This window comes from Dendrobium catenatum, unplaced genomic scaffold, assembly GCF_001605985.2.
Source record: "Dendrobium catenatum unplaced genomic scaffold, ASM160598v2 fragScaff_scaffold_651, whole genome shotgun sequence".
NCBI classification, from domain to species: domain Eukaryota; kingdom Viridiplantae; phylum Streptophyta; class Magnoliopsida; order Asparagales; family Orchidaceae; genus Dendrobium; species Dendrobium catenatum.
This window is the reverse complement of record NW_021319113.1, coordinates 562,185-581,661: the sequence shown is the minus strand read 5'-3', so window position 1 is coordinate 581,661 and position 19,477 is coordinate 562,185. Positions and strand designations below refer to the sequence as shown.

The 19,477-nt window shown below is 36.8% G+C and overlaps 1 protein-coding gene across 1 annotated transcript in view; it reads right to left on the bottom strand.

Annotated features, from left to right (window-relative positions):
* LOC110115524 (protein TIC110, chloroplastic-like) overlaps positions 1–17,000 on the bottom strand; it is a 33,312-nt gene extending 16,312 nt beyond the window's left edge. Inside the window, exons 1-3 of the mRNA XM_028695492.1 lie at positions 16,828–17,000; positions 16,200–16,377; positions 15,726–15,820 (exon numbers count right to left, since the gene is read on the bottom strand). Coding sequence (XP_028551325.1) covers positions 15,726–15,820; positions 16,200–16,377; positions 16,828–17,000 — 446 coding nt within the window. The remainder of the gene's footprint in view (positions 1–15,725; positions 15,821–16,199; positions 16,378–16,827) is intronic.
* Positions 17,001–19,477: the final 2,477 nt, after the last annotated feature.

The window sequence follows — 19,477 nt, the reverse complement described above, 5'->3', positions numbered from 1 at the left end:
GAGTATATTAGTGTTTTGTTTGAAGTAAAACAAATGTAGTATCACATTTTGGTACATTTAGACTTCACCCTCTAGTTCTTTTTTTGGCGTATTTGGAATTCCTCGGAGTAACTTCCAAATACACTGGAAATTCATTGCAATTGCCACCACCTGACTGCATGACTACCTCCGCCAACCACCACTACGGCCACTACTACCCGACAGCCTGCCGCCGTCATTCAGTCACACCGCTGCCAATGTAGGCCATCAACCAGTTTTAGTAGAAATTGTTGTTAGAGTTTTTGTATATATTTTCCTATAAAAATCCTGACTTTGAGTGTTGTTGTGCGAGAAATTCCACTAAAAATGACTAAATTTGTGAAAAAGAACATAGTGCAACGGCGCTATCTTATTAAGCGTTGCAACGCTCCATGCACCACTCAAGCACCGCAGCGCCAGTCCAGAGCACCACAGCTCCTATGTTCCCAGAATTTTTCCTATTTAATTCAACACCCCAACATCATGTCACCAAGTGTCGTGGCGCCAAAATCGAGTGCTACATCAAATATACTCTTGGAAAAATTTAAACATTATTTAGCACCCCAGCACCTACGAGCTCTGCAGTGCCAATTTAAATACATGTCACAACACCAGGGCAGGCTGGCAACGCTGCAATGCCAAATCGCCACGACGCCACTGCAGATAAGTTGGAACGGTTCCTTAGTGAAATGTTGTGTTGGGTCAAACCAGCGCCATAGCAGAGACATGCAAGCAGCACTGTAGCGCCAACTTTACTAGCACTATGGAGCAAGTGACAGTTTATGTACTTAGTATAAATATATATTTTTTGTCGAATTTGTTAGGATTGGCCATTTGTGATGTAGGGGGGGGTCAATTCTTCTTGTTCCTTCTTGTCTATGGGCTGCTTGTTGTTTTCATTTTGGAGATATTGCTGCTCTCGGGTGGGCCTTGGTTGCTTGGTGTTGAGCTCAAAAAGTTGGATTTCACTTGGTGTTAGTTCATAAATGTTTGAGCTGAAGTTTAGCTCAATGATTGGGGAATAAATGCACTTCCTAGCTCATTAAATCAAAATGGTATGCTATTATTTCAAGCTCATTATTGTGGAGTGGACTTGTGTCTCTTCCCTTCCCTTTGTCTTTTCGGTTTCTGTTGGTTGTTGCTGTTCCCATGGCCTCCCTCTCGGTTTTCCCCTCCTGGCTATTTTTCCTGTGAAATGCTGCTTTGTCTCCTGTACTGGCCCTTCGGGTCCCTTGCTGGCTGGGCTTCCCGTGGCTGCTGGTGGGGTTTTCCGTGGTTTGTTTCCCTGTTTTCTGTGCAGAAATTCTTCTGGCTATTATGTGTCTTTTGGCCTTTCATTTCCCCAATTCTAATTGGATTTGGTTGGAAGTGCTATGGCTATTTATCTACCTTCTTTTGCCTATAAAATAGAGTTGTTTTTGGGATGAAAATGGTGGTTGAAATTATGAGCAAAGACTCTACAAAAATCTGAGGGTTTCTTCTCTTGGAAAAGCTTGAGAGCTTGTTTGATGTAGGCAAGGGGGGTCAAAATAAGTTGAGTTAACATTTTTGTAAGTTCTACTAGAGTCAGCTCATTAATGAGCCTCTTCTTATTATTCAGCTCATAATTTGTGTATTTATTACCAAAATTAGATTCATTCCCCCTCCTTTACTCCCCTCTCTAAAGACTCTTTGGTTTCCCCACTCATGTCTCTTCCCCTTCTTGAGTCTCTTTGATTTCTTCCATAGAATTAAGACCTTGGGCTGCTTGCTGTTTTTGGTTTCTGCTGGCTGTTGCTGTTCTTGTGGTCCTCCCTCTCAGTTTTACCCCTCCTGGTTATTTTCCCGTGAAGCTCTGCTTTGTTTCCTGTGCTTGGTTCTTCGGGTCCCTTGCTGGCTGGGTTTCCCATGAATTCTGGCTGGGTTTTCCGTGGCTTCTCTATTTTCTGTGCAAAATTTCTGTTGTCCCATTGGCTTCTTTAACTGGTTCCTTGGAGGGTTTTTATCTGCTGTATTGGATGTATCTTGGTCTTCCATATTCCCTAATATAGTGGATATTTAGCTTCTTTCTTTTCTTATAAATAGGAGATGTTTTGTATGATAAAAGAGGATGTGAAGATGCAATTTTTGGAAGCCAAAACCTGCGGGTTTGTTGTTTGGAAAAGCTTGCGAGCTTTGCCCAACTTCTCTTCTTCTTCCTTCTAGGAAAGCTTGCGAGCTTCTCCTCCTTCGTCTCGGCTCCTTACCTCTTTCTTCTATCTGCAAGTGCCACCCCACCTGTATCCTTCTTCTCAAGGCAAAGCAAGTTTAGGTGTTTAAGGTGTCTTTATGTCAAACGTTTGTAAGCGTTGTTTGTAAGTCCTTTTATAATATAAAAGTTGTATTTTGTCAAGTTTTTTAGTATTTTATGTTTTTTTATATCCTATGAAGTTTAGCTTTTGCTCGCAAAAATTTGAAAAAAATTTGGGGCCCTTCCCAAATTTTTGCTTGCATCAATTTTTTCTTGAACACAACAATAAGTAAGAGTATGTGGAGTGTGTGGAGAGGGAGAGCTTACAGGAGAACGAACCAAAGTGTGAATTGTGTTTATAATACATAAAAGTGCTCCAAGTGACATCCCACACAACTCTTCAATTGTATCTTATTGTTATTGTATCAATGAATATTGCTTTTTGTATTTTCAATTCCATGGCTAGCTAAATTCTTTGTTTTGGACTTGTGATGCGTGAAAAAACATAGTTTACCCATGTAGACTCTAGTTTCTTGCAAAGTTTAAGCATTTTTTCAATTGCTCCCTATAAAGACCCGTATCAATGAATAAGGCTTTTTGTATTTTTAATTCATAAGCAATACAACCTTAAAACATTAAATTTTATCCTTTTATTTGAAGAGCCACTAACAAAATTTCTCAAATACTGAACATTTGTAAAGATCATAAATTACCTATTTTCAATGTTATGTCGTCTTCTATAGACGAACTATTCCCTTTCTGTCATTTCTAAATATCTGAAGACTTACCTGAAACATTTATTTAATGGAATGAGTTTACAAAGTAAACTCAGTAGGTAATTATTGACAATTATAAAACAATAAAAATAGATATATCGATATAATACATACAACTTTTTATTTTACTATCAATCGATACACATATATCTTTTATGCATTAACATAAGTCCTTTTTTTGGTATTCATTCATAACTATCCATTTCTATTTTAACATTTCTTTTAATAGGTTTGACATTCAATTCCTTAGTATATCCATTTCCCCATTTATATTTATAGGAGCACCATCTAAATGTAGCAATTGAGGTACAACCATTTCCATTTCATTTCATTTTCTTTTTCCTTTTCCTTTTCTATTTTAACGTGCACGGGTACGTTGCTTCCCCAGCTAGTACCATACATGACATGAGTAGGATAAATATAGTGACATGAGTAGACAGTACTAAGGTAATTCTACTTATTGATTTAGAGAAATCAAAGGCAAATAGAAGTTATTTTCAACTTAGTCACACATATTTTTACAAATCATATTTTATAAAATATAACTTAAATTTTTTAAATTAAAATAAATTTATTATTTTTTTTATTAAAGTAATGTTTAATAAATTTAAAAAAAAAATTATATTTACTTGAAAATTACATTAAATAAATATTTTATTAAAAAAATGACCAAAATACCCTTAAATTTAACACCATTAAATCCAACATTATATGTTAAGAAAAAAAATGTCCCATTTTTAAGAGTTAATTATATAGCCAAAAAATTTTGGGGACGAGCAAATCCCACATTTGTTCCATGAAATTATGAGACTATTTGAATTTATAAGATTTAAGGGCTTCCACTAACTCTATGTTCCAACTTCTTTCACAAACTCCTGCAAATATCAATCGCTATCTTGATTTCTTGCCACAGCAAAGCGGATGTTGTGATTTCATCAAATCTTTGTCATTAAAGCCTTGAGAGTTTATGGCTTTGAGATTTTGGATAGTGGAAAAAAGGGTGAACTTACAGAAACTGAGAAAGTTAGACGGCGAAGTATTTAAGTTATGAATTGGGATTGATTTATAATTAGAATGTATCATTTATTTTAATAATTTTTTAAAATTTCTTAAATATTAATAATAGTGATTAACATCTTATTTAGTAGATTAAGCATACTAAAAATACTATTAATGACGTGAAATTAAATGTTCTTCATATCAAATTTTTACTTAAACATTCTCAAAAAAGAAAAAATAAATAAAAAATACATACTAGAACTATTTAACATATTTACGATATGCATATAATTAATATATGATAAATCAATGCATATTAATAAAACAAATGTGCGATTGATAATTAATCCTAAAATATTTTTAATATTAAATTATAATATATTATTTTTAAATAAGTAATTAAACATATTATATCAAAACCAATTCTAAATATATAATATATAATGTATCATCGAGCATAATATTAGCCTTTTAAAAGGATACAAGTTGAACAAAAAATAAATTTTGTTTGTTAATATAAATAAATGAGTTGGCCTGTGTCCAACTTGGTTCATTTAGCCTTTGAGTTTATAAGGATTCAAACTTTGTTTAATTACTAACTTGAATGAAATTAAACGAGAACTAATTGAGTTGAGTTCAAGTTGTTTAACAAGTGCATTGGTTCACTTACAGTCTCCAAACATCTCATAGCTCCCTGCTAGTCAACTAGCTCACTTAATTCAATCAACCACAATTAGTACATATGCTTCTCGACTCCCAATCATACTTGTTAATGGCGAATGGCGCACCATGGCGCAAAGGTCCATTTGGAGCCATGGCGCATAGCGCACGGCGCGGCACGCGCTATTTTGAACATGGCGCAAGTTATATAAAAATTATAAAATAATTATAAGCATGAATATGAAATATTATTAAAAATGAAAGACAATCTATCATAATAATAAAATACAACCATAACATATATAAGTTCGACTAAGTAACATTCAAATATCTCATAATTCAAATACTACAATCTTTTTCTTAAAAGATCAAATAAGAATTTAATCTACTCTTCTTGAGAATCATCATCATCAGCAAATGTTAAAAAAGCTTCATTATCTTCTTTAACATTGTCTCCTACTTCATAATCCTATAAGAACTGAATCTGACATTTTATGATCACCTAAACCCAAACAAATTTAGATAAAAGAAACATAATATTGTCCAAGAAACATAATATGGGGGCTGCCGAGGGTCCAAGGGGGCGCTGCCCCCTGGCGGGGTTCGACTGAGCTGTACCTAGTTGTACTGGAAATTAGGGAGCGGTACCGAGCGTGTACCTAGTTGTACTGAGCTGTACCGAGTGGTACAAATCATGTAACTAGCGGTACCGAGTGGTACAAAGCATGTAACTAGCGGTACCGAGCATGTACCGAGTGGTACAAAGCATGTAACTAGCGGTACCGAGCGGTATCATGCCTGTACTTAGCAATACCGAGCGTGTACCTAGTTGTACCGAGCTGTATAGAGCATGTAACTAGCGGTACCGAGCGGTATAAAAAATATTCATAAGTATACCAAAATTTAAAAACAATTTGCGCCGTGCGCAATGCGTCATGGCTCACATGTGGCGCAAATAGCGCGCTATTTTAAACACATGCGCCTCGCCATGAACATGGCGCCGTAGGTGCGCCGCGCGGCCATGGCGCGCGCTATTTTGCGCCATTGACAGCTATGCTCCCAATTAGCCTCTTTTGATCCAATGTTAGCAGCCTTGCCCATTGCCTAGCAATCTCACCATTCAACTTGCTTGTTATCCGTCAATAACCATTATAAAACATGTTGGACAACCATCCCTAGTTGCATGCAACATATTATATCAACAACCATCATCACTCATATGCAACAACGCTTAGTCAACATATAACGCCCCCTCTATAAAAGTTTGGCAACCATGAGCCACTTCTAAATATTTGTCTTATACACTCCAACAATCCTCAGCATCGTCCTCCACTACCAATCATGCACAACCGCAAAACATTAGACCTACCTGCCTATAGAACCCCAAAATGCGACACATAGTAACCCCCTCCCTAACCCCCCCCCCCCCCCCCACCCCCCCCCCCAACAGCTTAGCACATGCCTCGCATCACCTGGATTGTCCAACTCTTACAATCAACTATGAGGATGCTCATTACATAGCTGGGATCTATAAATAGGCCTTATGCAAGCAGCTAGAAGAGTTCTCGATCAAGCAATTTGTTAAAATTGAACCCTTATAATCTTCTTCTCTATTGTATTCCTTTTCTGCTGAGGAGAAGTCCAAACTTTTGTAACTTATTTCATTATAGTAGAATCACCTCCTACATTTTCACATGATGAATATAGATTATACAATTGAACTTTGTGCAAAAGTCTTTTAAGATGTCATGACCCTCCCTCTCTTAATCAATCCCCTTTTTCTCAGTATTATATCTCATCTATTCCCTTGATGAGATGTATCTCAGCTTAACAACTCCACATCTATTTTCAAGAAAAAAAATTCTCCCTATCACACATCACATATCAACCGTCTCAAGAGAAATCCACTTATACATCTTTCGGTGTCCTCGTTGAAACCATCAAACTTGAAGGAAAATAGACCTCACCACGACAAACAATGTCGATTGGCAACTGAAATGATGGGTTGACTTTCACACAAGGGATAAACCAATCTATGTCACAATGGTTATTCAACAACCTATCCACCAAAATTGACTTATTGATATGATCTTTAGTACCAACTTATCCCACTTCTCTCATCACTCTTATTAGATCATACACTCTAGTCATTCCCTCCATTTCCAACTCTGCCTAATTGGCCTTTCTTTTCACTGATGCAGTGATAAGAGGATGCAACAGGAAGGAAACCCTAGCAATACTTCATATCATATCCTCGCAATGTTGTTTCCTAATTCACCTTTGCAATCTTTGTAGAGATTCCATAGGAGTTAATTCATCATAAGCTCAAACCTCTAACGCTCGGCCAAAGGAGACAACCAACCCATTGAGCACTTCTCAGAGTTTGATGCAATGATCATCATGACCACCCCTAACTCCACTCCTTATACAGTCCTCATGAAGACCCTCAAAAACTTAGCATGTTGGTGGTTACCCGCATACTCTCTAGCAAAATTTATATATTAAATGAGCTACAACAGTAGTTTTTTGTCTTCTTAGAGACCATTGAAGACCGTCTCATCCCTGAGGGACAAAAATGTGAAATTCACTCGAGCAAACAACAAGGTCACCTACTACAATTGCTTAGTTTCCAAGTTGGCTCCCACCTTGAGGCTCAGGGAGAAAATGTTCAATACGCCATAACAAAGAAGATTCTAGAGAATATGGTCGCATATTCTAAGGGTGTCGAGTATATCTACACTAAGGAAGTCCTAGCACTCCCCTCATTATTTTTAACTCCTATGCAGCTTGCTCATGTGAAGCCGAAGTTGTTGGCTTTTTGTCAACTAAGGTCAGTAAACAAGTGATGAGGACATTAGAATTGCTATACAGACTGATGAAATATGTATGAGAATAAGAATTGCTTTGGAATTTAATAATAATTTGAAAAGTTTTGCCAATTATAAATCTTATGTTTCACCAAGTTAAACTCAAGAATTTTCAATTAGAAGTTGTGTAATAGCATTCGATTACAAAGTAGATTAGAATGATGCTTGAAAATAACAACAAGAATAAAGTAAAGCTAAGGCAATGAATAATAGAAATCCAAGGTTTAATAATTAGAAATTTTCACCTTGAGTTCCCTCACTCTCGCTCATGAAAGTAGTGTCTTAGCGGAGGTAGAATATCAACAAAACCCTAGTGATGCCACTAAGAGACAAGAGATGCCTACAATATTGCTCGCCGGAGAAGTGGTCGGAGTAGAAGAGGTAGGTGGACGCCCAATGAGTCGCTAATGTCCGGTCGGGAGATGTTCTTCAATGGATGGTACCAAGGTGATGATGGGAACTACGAAGATTTAAGCCCAATGGAGAACACAAAAGAAAGAAGGACACGACTCAATCCAACACTTAGAAGCAAATCACCAAAAAACACATGAAACAAACAAACTACTTCTAACTTCAAAAAATAAAAATAAAAATACCTTCAGAACAAACAATAAGTAGTTAGTCACCTCACATGTAACGATAATTAGGTAAATATAGTGCTCAAGGACATGCAAACCAGTGGTCCACTATAGCAACTTTGTTCCAACGTCCGCCACAACTCCTCCGGCAAATACCAACAAAAACTGACCAACCAACACCACTCTCACTTTTAGAAGAAGGATGCAATGGGGTGGAAACTTGTGGAGAGAAGAAAGGGATAGAAGACTTGGAAGAAGAAATAAGTAGTTCTCAAGCTCTTCGCCTCTAAAAAAAAACTCTTCCAGCAGCTCGAAACCCCGCCTTAAATAGGAAAGAAAAAAGGAAGCCAACGGCCAGCCACAGCCGCCCACACAACCAACCAAAAAAAGGAAAAGAAAGGCAGCATTTAAGGCACGGAATCCGAACCACCACAGTCCACAGCCAGCAAAAATCAGAAAAGCCAGGAAACAGCAACAGGATCTGAACAACAAGGAAGGAACGGCCAAAAACCGAACATCCACCAATAAATGGGACACGGCACACAAAAAAAACCAACAACAAAGCCAAAAAGACAGCTCCCACAAATCAGCCCCCAACCTTCAAACATCAAACAACTAAAGCATAATGGGCCAAGCCCATCAAGATGAAAAACAACCCACAAATAAATACCCAAGGAAGCTAGCAAACCAAAGGTGGACATGCCCCAAGAGCACCGAAACCTTCACATGATCATGGTTGCCTTCCATCATTGGGTAAAAAAACAAACAAAATTAACTCAAAATTATAGTAACATAAAATAAAAGTATCTTAAAACATGAGCATGAAGTATTGAATGCATAAGGTGAAGAGGATGCAATCCACGTTCGTCAACCTCAAAATTTAGATCAAAGAAAAGAGATCAAAGAATATCTGTTCGTCCATGGATATCATACACGAATCCATGAAGTGTTCAGGGTCAACCATACATGGAGGTGAAACCGACTTGCAAAGTTTACTCCTTGACGATGTTTGAATCGGTGGATGAGAGAAACCAAGAGAGGATTGGAAGGGTGAGGGTTTCGGCTAGGGTTAGGGTGGTTGTTCCTTGGACTTAGTGGAGAGAAGTGGAGGGGAATAACTTTAGAAAAATATGAAATTTAATTCCAGATTTTCAAAGGAGATAGGGATTAATTTTGAAGTTAAAAATTATCCCAAAATTGGGTTAGGAGGGGGTGGCGGCTAGGGAGGAGTTATGGGGGGAATTTAATTAGAGATTGGGGTTAAATTGGAGAGATAAAAAACCAAGGGAGGGGGCGGCCATATGAAAGGGAGAGGAGATGTTTAGGTTCAATGTATGTGGGGGTCATATACATTAATTAGATCTTGGAATTAAATCTGAATTTAATTTCAGACTTAATGTAATTAGGGAGGCTTCCTAATTAAGGAATATCAAAAAGTAAAGCATTTAAAATTTTTCAAAATAGAAATGATTTCAAATAAATACACTTTCCAAATTGATATGAGTTATTTTAGGAAGGTAAATAAGGGGGATTTGAATTTTAAAATTCAAAATTCATGAAGGATTTGGAGGGGTAGCCAGCGGCAGGGGGCCAAGGGGAGGCCGGCGGCTATAGGGTTTGGAGGGGTGGTCGGCAGCTAGAGGAGACAAAGGGAGGCTGGCGGTTATGGGGTGGGGGGGGGGGGAAGGCTCGGTTAGGGAAGAAAAGAAGGGGAGGAAGGGGGAGAACAAGCCGGCGGGTTATGGGGAAAGGGGAGGGCAAAGAAAGGGAGAAAAGGAATAAAATTGGATACAAACCACGTGTCTTGGACTCTTCCGAAGACTGACGTGTATTATAATCATCCTCACCTAGGGTTCTCTTTCTTCTCTCAAAGTTCACAACATTAAAGAAGACAAAAGCTAGAAATTTTTATTCATCAAATCATTCCTCATACAATGGAAAAGACCTCTATATATAGGCCTTAATAATAAAAGAAAACTAAAGACTCAAATGCCCTCGGGGCTACAATAAGAACTCACTACCCGTAGGGTAAAATAGGAAAAGCTGAAATGAAAAAATAAATAAATAAACAATACATAAAATATATCAAAAGTAGAGACTATGAATCGTAGCCGTCGATCTACGATTCTTCCGATGATATACATGTAGAAATCTCTGGCTGATGACCTCATCATTCAGCAAGAGATTCTGGCGCATTTATCAGAGGAAGCATCGGAGATCGACGGCCACAATCAGGAGTCTTTATTTTTGATGCATTTTATGTATTGTTTATTTGTATATTTCAATTTTTCTTATTTTACCCCTATGGGTAGTTAGTTTGCTATTGTAGCCCTATGGGCATTCTAGTCTTTTTCTTTTGGTCATGTTGAGGCCTATATATAAGGCCCCTTCTATTGTATTTGGATGATGATTAGATTAATAAAATTTTGATCTTTTGTCTTCTTCATTGTAGTGAGCTTTGAGAGAAAAAAGTGAACCCTAGGTGAGGGCGATTACAATACCCATCAATCTTTGGAAGATTCCGAGACTTGCAGCCTATCCTTTACCTCCTCCCTTACATCCGGTCACCTTCCCATCCTCCCTACACTTGCTGGTTCCCCTCTTCAAAACCCCCACCTGACGGCTCCACCACATCCCCCTTCCCTCTTCAAACCGAAAGGCCTTCTCCTTGCCTCCGCCCCCACTACTCCACGCCGTCGGCCTCCCAAGGCTTTAAAGCCGCCAGCCAACTACCCCTACAAGCGTTGATTTCAATTTCAAATTCCCTCCTAATTAGTTTCCTAATTTATCCTCATGTTGAATTGGAAAGTTCCTAATTTGAATTCAAATTAATTTGAACATCAAATCTCTTTCCTAAATCAAGAGATCTAATTTAGGAAACCCCCTTAATTAAATCAAATCTGAAATTAAATTTTAGATTTGATTTCAATTATTGATTAAAGTCAATGACCCACATACATTGAACCTAGACACTCCCTCCTATCGTCATATGGCCGGCCCCTCCCCTTCCCTTTCTCTCTCAAATTAATTCCTAATCCCCATTAAATCCCCCCATAATTCCCTCCTAAGCCACCGACCCCTATAGCCCAATTTGGGATGGTTTGGAATTCAAATTAATCCTTTTCCCTCTCTTAGAAAAATCTGAAATTAAATAGATTTTTCTAATTCCTCCCTTCCACTTACCTAGGCCTAAACCCTAGCCATCCCCTTCCCTTTCCCTCTCTACCCGAAATCCCCAAACCGTCGGTCCCTTATCTCCTTTCCTCTTCTCTCAACCCGCCGTCCCCCCTCCCAGGATCCCAAGGAAGGAGTCTCCCATATTCATGGATGGTCTATCCTGAAGTTGACCATGAATTCGCGTACAATTCCTAAGGACAAGTTGATATCCTTCAATCATCATTCTTCGACCCCCACTAGGAGTTTGAAGATTCCGTCGAAGACTACGTCAACCATATATTATTTCAGTTAGCCGAGACTATCGACAAACAACGACCATCCGGACAGTGGCAACTCGTCGGACGTCCACCTGCACCTCCTTCTCCGGCTACTTTCCCGTGGATCAAGATCGACGGTGTCCTAACTCTCTTGGTGGTGTCGTTTGGATTGTTGAAAGTCTCCCTCCGCTAAGCCAGTCACCAAGTGTGAGTGAGAAAGGAGACTCTAGGTGAACACTCTAAATATTAACCTGTGGATTCCTATCACAACACATTTAGTTTTATTGTAATTTTCTGATAATATTTTAAGTTGTTCTATTCTCCTAAAATTGTGACTGCATACCAAAGCAAAATGACAATTGAGAATTCTTAAAATTAATTATCACGACTCATTAATCTTAAAGTAGCAAGCTTTGTAATAAATTTTATTATTTTTCGATAATTCATGTTAGTATCACATCAACAATACTCATTAAAACTATCTAAACATGGGCCATTATGGCAACCATTTATGAAGGGACTGTCGCAATGACAGCTGCCATCATAATACCCATTAAAAGTACAACCACCTTGATTAATACAATGAATGCAACTTCGACGTAGTTGGGCCTTAGCATCGACACCCATTGCACAATGATTTTAGAATAATGATTATTTCAAGTGGCCCACCATGAACATCACACTCGCCAACAATCATGACAGAAAGAAGTTTGATCTATGTCATGATGACCATGGTCATGAGATAAATGTGTCACAATCTGATGGCCATCATTGGAAAGCTCATCAATGAACCACACTTGAAAGAAATTATCATAGTTTTCCCTCCTATTTCTACTAACAAACAAACCTAGTCACCCAGTGAACCAAGCCAATTAACCATTAGAGTCTCACATACCGATTCTAGAAATGTGTACATCATTAGAAGATCGACTTCATTATTTGTGGAGTCGTCCCTAAGGCCGCCAATCAAATGAGCCTTGGATGCCTCAACAACCATGACGTAAATGGCACTCTTACCCCCTTCACCTCCTACACATTTTACATATGATCTTTCGATTACCTATAATGACTAACACATAATTGTGGTCATTAAAGTCATAACCAATCATTAGGAGTTCTATGAATCCTCATCAGCATGGTTTCAACTTTCAACATCATATTCCACCAATTGGTCAAGAAGCTTGGCCTCAACCCCACAAAATTTTGAGCCTCAAATGGCTTGGTCAGCTTCACTTGCAAATGTGTGCATCCCCCAATAACTAATCACCTAAAAGAATACCCAAGAGATTATAAATGAAGTCACCGAACGAACTTTAACTTCCCTTTACAAGGCCATCATTACCACATCTAGTTGATTGTCTCCATTGATAAATACACTATCAAGTTTCCCTTTACCAAGATTGGCATGGCCTGCAGCAACCTGGCAATATCATATATATTCTACTCACCATTTTTAGTAAAACCTAGTGCCTTCATCCACTAAGTAAAGGATTAGCTCAAAACAAGACCGAAGAGTTAGTCAAGAAAATAATTTCTACCCTGAATAACTTAGAAGTTAGAACTTAATTTGTACATCACCCCTCACTGTGAAAGTGACATAAATGATACTCTGAAGGATCTTAAAGCTAAGCAGTTGCCTCCTCTATAGATAGTCCCATAGGAGGTTGAAGCCACCCTTGCAAAGGTGATTATCATCTTGGTGACAAACAAAGTTAATTTTATGATGAGTGGAAATATCCTTTAAAATCCCTAGTCAAGTCATGAATTCTTCAATTTAGCATTCCTAGCCTGTAGTTACTCGACCTCCACCTCATGCCAGTTGACGATCTGCGTCGGCTCTCTATCTTTGCCTTTGTGACGATGTACTTTTTGGCTCACTCCAACATGATTGCATATGGCTTTCAAATCTTCCCCCAATTTCTTAGACATATAATGATAATCTTCCATTGGGCCTCCAATTTTAGAAGTTGATAAGCCTAATCTTTCAAGCTTCAACAGCTAGCAATTCCTCAATATTAAGCTACTGGTAAAAAGGGCCACCTAAATGAGGAAACGACAGTTGAGGTCGATCGCTCTCCTCAGCTCTTCCACTATCGAACATACCAAAGTATGTCAATGGGCATTCTTGAAATTTCTTGGCATTGATGTGATCTCATTTCTATCCTTGAGTTTATCTGATGTAAGTTTTGTAAAAATGTTGAGATTTCACCATGTCAACTTAATATAGCTAATATTCTAAGAGCCTATAATACATATCAAGTCTAACTACTTATTCGATAATCTATATCATCAGCAAGTCTAATGCTTTTCAAAGCATGCATAATGCTCCAAGTTCACAAGGGTCGTTCCATAGCATATGTCATAGAGTTGTCGAGCCATACATTCTTACATTGACAGTTTTGGACCAAGAGCTAAGAGAGCAGCCAAACAAATTTTATTACACAATTGTGATTTGTACACAAAGATAACCTATGAAGAAAGTAACACGTCATATCTCTGGCATTGCTTTGCAAAATACGCTCTAATAATCAAAATGAAGAACAAAATATATTAAGCTCATAATTCATAGTATGTTAGGAAACAATATTTAATATGACTCCACAATGCCAACCCCCAAATAGTTGGTATAAGGTTAATGATGATGATGATTTGATAAGACGCATCCAAAGTCAGTCATAAAAATCCTTGGTGGTTCATTTTGTTAGGAGCTACACATCCTACTTATAGTTTTCTTAGCACTGGTTGTGTGACCCAGTTGCATTGTCCTTACCTCCAAATGAGATACCTGGGGTTCAACTCCATTAAATATACAAAAAAATTCATGTCATAGCTTTCTTTGAAATATTCAAACCATGATATTTTCAACCTAACCCTCTTCCATCCTGGCCTGTTTGCCTCAGGTGATTGCTCTTTCTCCTTATTCATCTACTCATACTAACTATTGCTCCATAGATACAGCCCCCACAATTTAATAGCATCATACGTCATCTTATAAAAATAAGCGGATTTTTTTTCTTTTTTTTTGTGTGTGTGTGTTGGGGGGGGGGGGTTTTAAATAAAAAAGTATGAACATATGGAGTAGGCAATCGTAGGGACTTCATGAAAACAATTGTACTGTTATGGCCCATCGGCCAGTAAAGAACGCTATGTTGAAGCCTACCTATAAATCCAGCAGTCCAATCAACAGCATGATGGTGAACCAAAAGAATATCCATGGCATCGCATACCAATCTAAATATATATATATATATAAAAGCATAGCAAATCTTAGTAGATAGTAACAGTGACATTCTTTCACTTTGTCTATGTCAATTTCAAAATCAAATCAATCCAATTATTAATATCATACATTTTATAAACAAATAAATGTTATGGAAGTTGAAAATAAATACAGAATCTCATAATAGTCTGAATAATAACTTTATATTTTAAATTTTAATATACCATAATCGGTATTTATCGGATTTACAAATGACTTGTAAATTTGGACAAATTAATTATGGTTAGTATTCGTTGTTTTTTTTTTTTCCTTTTGTTTTAAAATTGTCTATGTTGGTTCAAGCCCGGATAAAAAAGTTGATAGAAAGTTTGTCAAAATTAATTTAGGCCCCACCCCCTTAGAAAAAATTTTTTGGCTCTGCCACTGCTTATAAAGATGAACATCGGATTAACATTCTTTGTTCAACTACACGCTAATATATTTACTCCATATGAAGTTATGAACTATAGTAATATAATATATACATTCAGCACAACTTACAAAATAATTTCTATGGCATACATAAATCAATCAAGAGTGTCTCTACAGCTACAAAACTCAACTTTGTTTACCCCCTTTCCTGCCTTCTACAACCCATTAATTTGCGTGAGTATGCCCACGGTAGTAAGGTACTCAAACAAAATAAAATATTATATGAGTAACATAAAATAAGCTTATAGCATTAAGATTAGTTCATGCTAGCGTTGAGGAAATAGGCAAAAAGGAATTTTCACTGGTTAAGAACAGGTAACAAATTAATGCCAATAAAGAATAAGCCAGAGCTTTAGAAGTTGAACCGAAATATAATAAAGTTTGTTGATCTAAAGAAACAAGTTTGCATCGTTAACATTGTAAAAGAAGATTTCGTCATGACAATAAACTGAATTGAAAGATCAGCATTGGTTTAAGAGAACACAAGGCATACCCCGCTTGCATTCGAGACTTCAGGAGATCAACTGCAGTGGAGATGTTTTCCTCTGCTAGTTTTCTGGTGTGCTCTCTGAACATGTCAGCGGCAATCTGCAAAGAACATGATTGTACACTGTCAATTTATTTAACTTATGTATCAATATCAAGATTTTGGAATACTTGTGGGAACTAAATCAAATGATTCATCATTTCTCAAAATATATAATCACCGATCACATGCCTGCCATAGTATTTTTGAATTCTCCTTTTATTTAGGCTTAAATTTTTTGTTAAAAAAAAGCTTTAAAAGGCAATAAGAAAGCCATCCCAAACGAAACCTTAAATTATCATCATGTTCTAACCCTTAATTCTAATACTCAAGCAATTTGGCACCAGGCTTCATCATTCCTTTAAGAGATACTAAAAAATACTTTAAATTTTGGTTGCACGTTATCATTTTCTTTGTGTGGGGAAGTAGTAAAATGGATACCTCATCAGAAAGACGGTATAAGAGCTGCGAAGACCTTAAATCAATAAGTTGTGTCTCGCCAATATCTAAAGAACAAAACAATAAAAAAAGGATTGGTCTGCCATGAGCACCGAATGATATCAAAACCGACAGTAAAAAACTGAAAATTAAGTTTAATTCAAATAATGAATCATCAATAGAGAAAAATTAGGCTGATCATAAAGAAAACACAATATGAATTCATAAGCATCTCCCATATTAGCAACAGATCAAGAAAAATAAGCATACCTAACCATACAAAGGAATACAAAATTTACCATGACATTCAATATCACAGTATCAATGTGAGATGGGGTTCTCAAATTGTATGCTCAACAAAAAAGGGGAAAAATGTCGTGTACGGATGACAACGTAAAGTGCTCTTGGCCTTGGAAAAAAAGTTGAATTGTCTAACATTACATTATATTGATCAAAATAGTTGTGACTGCATCACATAGACCAACATTCAGCGGCATGGAATAATATTTAATTGACCTTAGGCTTTCATGAAACTAAAATGGGCGTCACGTTCATATGAAATGCTAACATACTAATGTTGACCTCTAACTGTCGGAGAACCCGACCGACTCCACCTCAGCCACGATCGGACCCAATCGAACAACTACCCACGTCGTTCCCACGATCGCACAACCGTTGCTCCTCACGACTCAAAATAGGAAACTCACCCTCATTTGCTCTCACGCTCTCAGAATCGCGCACACAGAGACTCACGCACACAGAGAAGAAGGAACAATTTCGGGACTTACCTCCTCCAGGCGACATCTCTCCCGATCTCGATCTCGAATTCAGTCGAAGACTCTTTAGCCTCCGTCGAACAAGATCAGAGGTCATTTGGTTAGAATTTGAAGTGTTTGAAAAATCCTTAAAAAGGCTTTTAGGGTGGAGCCTTTAGCCTTGGATTTTGGTTTATTTCTAAGATCTAGGTAGATCCTAAGGTCTAGATTGATCTAGGTTCTAGGTATATCCTAAGTTCTAGAGTCTAGAAGGATCTTAGGACCTAGAATGGATCCTAAGGTCGAAATTCTAGGAGGATCCTAGAGTTTGGATTGGTTTGGAGATTAAATTCATTTAGGGTCAGGATTGGTCCAAGTGACCTCGTACAAAAATGAGGTCAACAACATAGGATATCACTTTATTAGGGACTATGTTACCAAAGGAGATATTGAGTTACACCATGTGGCAACTGAGAATCAACTGGCTGACATCTTTACTAAACCACTAATATTTGACACATTCAGTATCTTAAGGACCATATTGGGTGTGATTGACATAAATGCATGAACTTGATGCTTTCTAAACTCTAAATTTTATATCTGTTATTTGTTGTTGTTTTATGTTCTTTTTTTGTTTTTAGTTTTTAAGTGTTAATTTTTATTTGCTACTATTTTCCATGTTTTTGTTTCTGATATTTCAGATTTTCTTTTAGTTTTTCTTTTAATCACTGCTGAAATGATATTTTATGCCTTATATTTATTTTTAAAAATTTATAGTCAATGATTGACATCCCTAAATTAGTTAAAGGGAGAAACACCGTGATACTTTCCCTTCCTCCAACTCCTTTTAGCAGTGTAATTTTTCTTTTCTAAACAAAAGTGTATCTCAAATTAATAACTGGATTTTGCAATTAAGATCTTTTTTACCTTGTTATAGTAATCTATCTTATATAAATAATGTTCAAAGTCATTAAATTACTTTCAAGCTTTTTGTTGTTGCATTTATCATATGAATTTGTTATATAGTGAGTTTTTCTTCTCTAATATTTGGAATATAGTCTCATAATTGAGAGTATTTAAAAGTTTTGAAAGAGAGCTAGCTTGCAAAAATAATAAGAGGCATAAAATGAGCCCAAAAAAGAAAATAAAATTGAAAAGATGTGCAATGATCGCCAAAAAAATTAAAAGATAAAGTGTATAAAAAATGAAAAGATGCGTAAAGTGAGCCAACAAATTGATAAGAGGCCCAAAATGAGCCCACAAGAAAGTAAGTTTACTTTCTCTTTCAAACTTTTAAAGCTTACAATAATTCATGTGTCACTTAATATTTTCAAGGACTTGATTTCAAAATTCATGACTATTACAAATTACTTTGCTATATTATTCTACAATATATTTTTTTGAAACCAAGTTTTGAACGGATCACTTTTTCTTATCCAATTAATTTTTCTGAGTTAGATCTTTATTTTTAAAAGATGGTTTGCCCTATAAGAAGTCTGAGCTAGGGTAAACATGATCAATTGTTCTACCATTTTTCATATTTCAATGAAGTTAACTCATTTTCTTACAAATTTTTAGTTCAATCACATGGACATTTTATTATATTCATGCTTTGATAAAAAAACAAAAAAAAAACTTTGTTTTTCATTTTTTTATAATTTTTATTAGTTTTTGTTATTTTAAAATTGTTTACTAGTTTTTTATGTTTTGGGGCACTTTCTGATCACCTCCCACCATCATCAAAATTTTAATTTTTTGGTCACATCATCCTGGATGATATTCCTATCATCTTGGACGATATCTCCAATCTACCCTTCATCTTTCATCTAACGGCTGATCTTACCTAATCATTTGAGAATGTCCTCAATGATATCCATCATCCTGGATGATCTGATCGAATTCTACTTCAATTATTTGTGATTTTCCTAGATGATTCACCTGTTCGTCTTGGACGATCCATGTGGCCAAAAAAGTTACACGTTTTAAATTCGGCCAGTACGATTAATTATTATCGATCGTCATGGACGATCCACCTAATCGTCCTGGACAATCTACTTTTTTAATGGTCATCTGGCATGACTCCTCGGGATGATCTCTTGTGTCTAATCATTTTGGATGATGTCTAATCATCTTGGACGATATAACTACCTTTTTTACCAATCATCCTAGACGTCATAAATTCTTCTGATTATCCTAGACGATTCTACGATCTTCCTACACGATATGGCCGACTCTTTATAAACAGTTAACTTCATCAATTTTATCCACCCTAAAAAACTTCACTTCTTCATTCCTCTCACTCAAGCTCTAATTTTTTTGTCAATGGTGGGTGGAAAATGATTTAGAATGGTGACCGGCAGTTCTTCGAGGGCTATTATCAACCCTCATTTCACTGAGGCGGCTAACCAAGCTGCCTATCTTCACTATAAGACTGTCGAGATTACACTATCTAGGATCATCAACCCTCGTACGCTCACTTACCTTGTCCTTTATCTTTTTTCTCACACTTCCCTCACCTTCATTCTT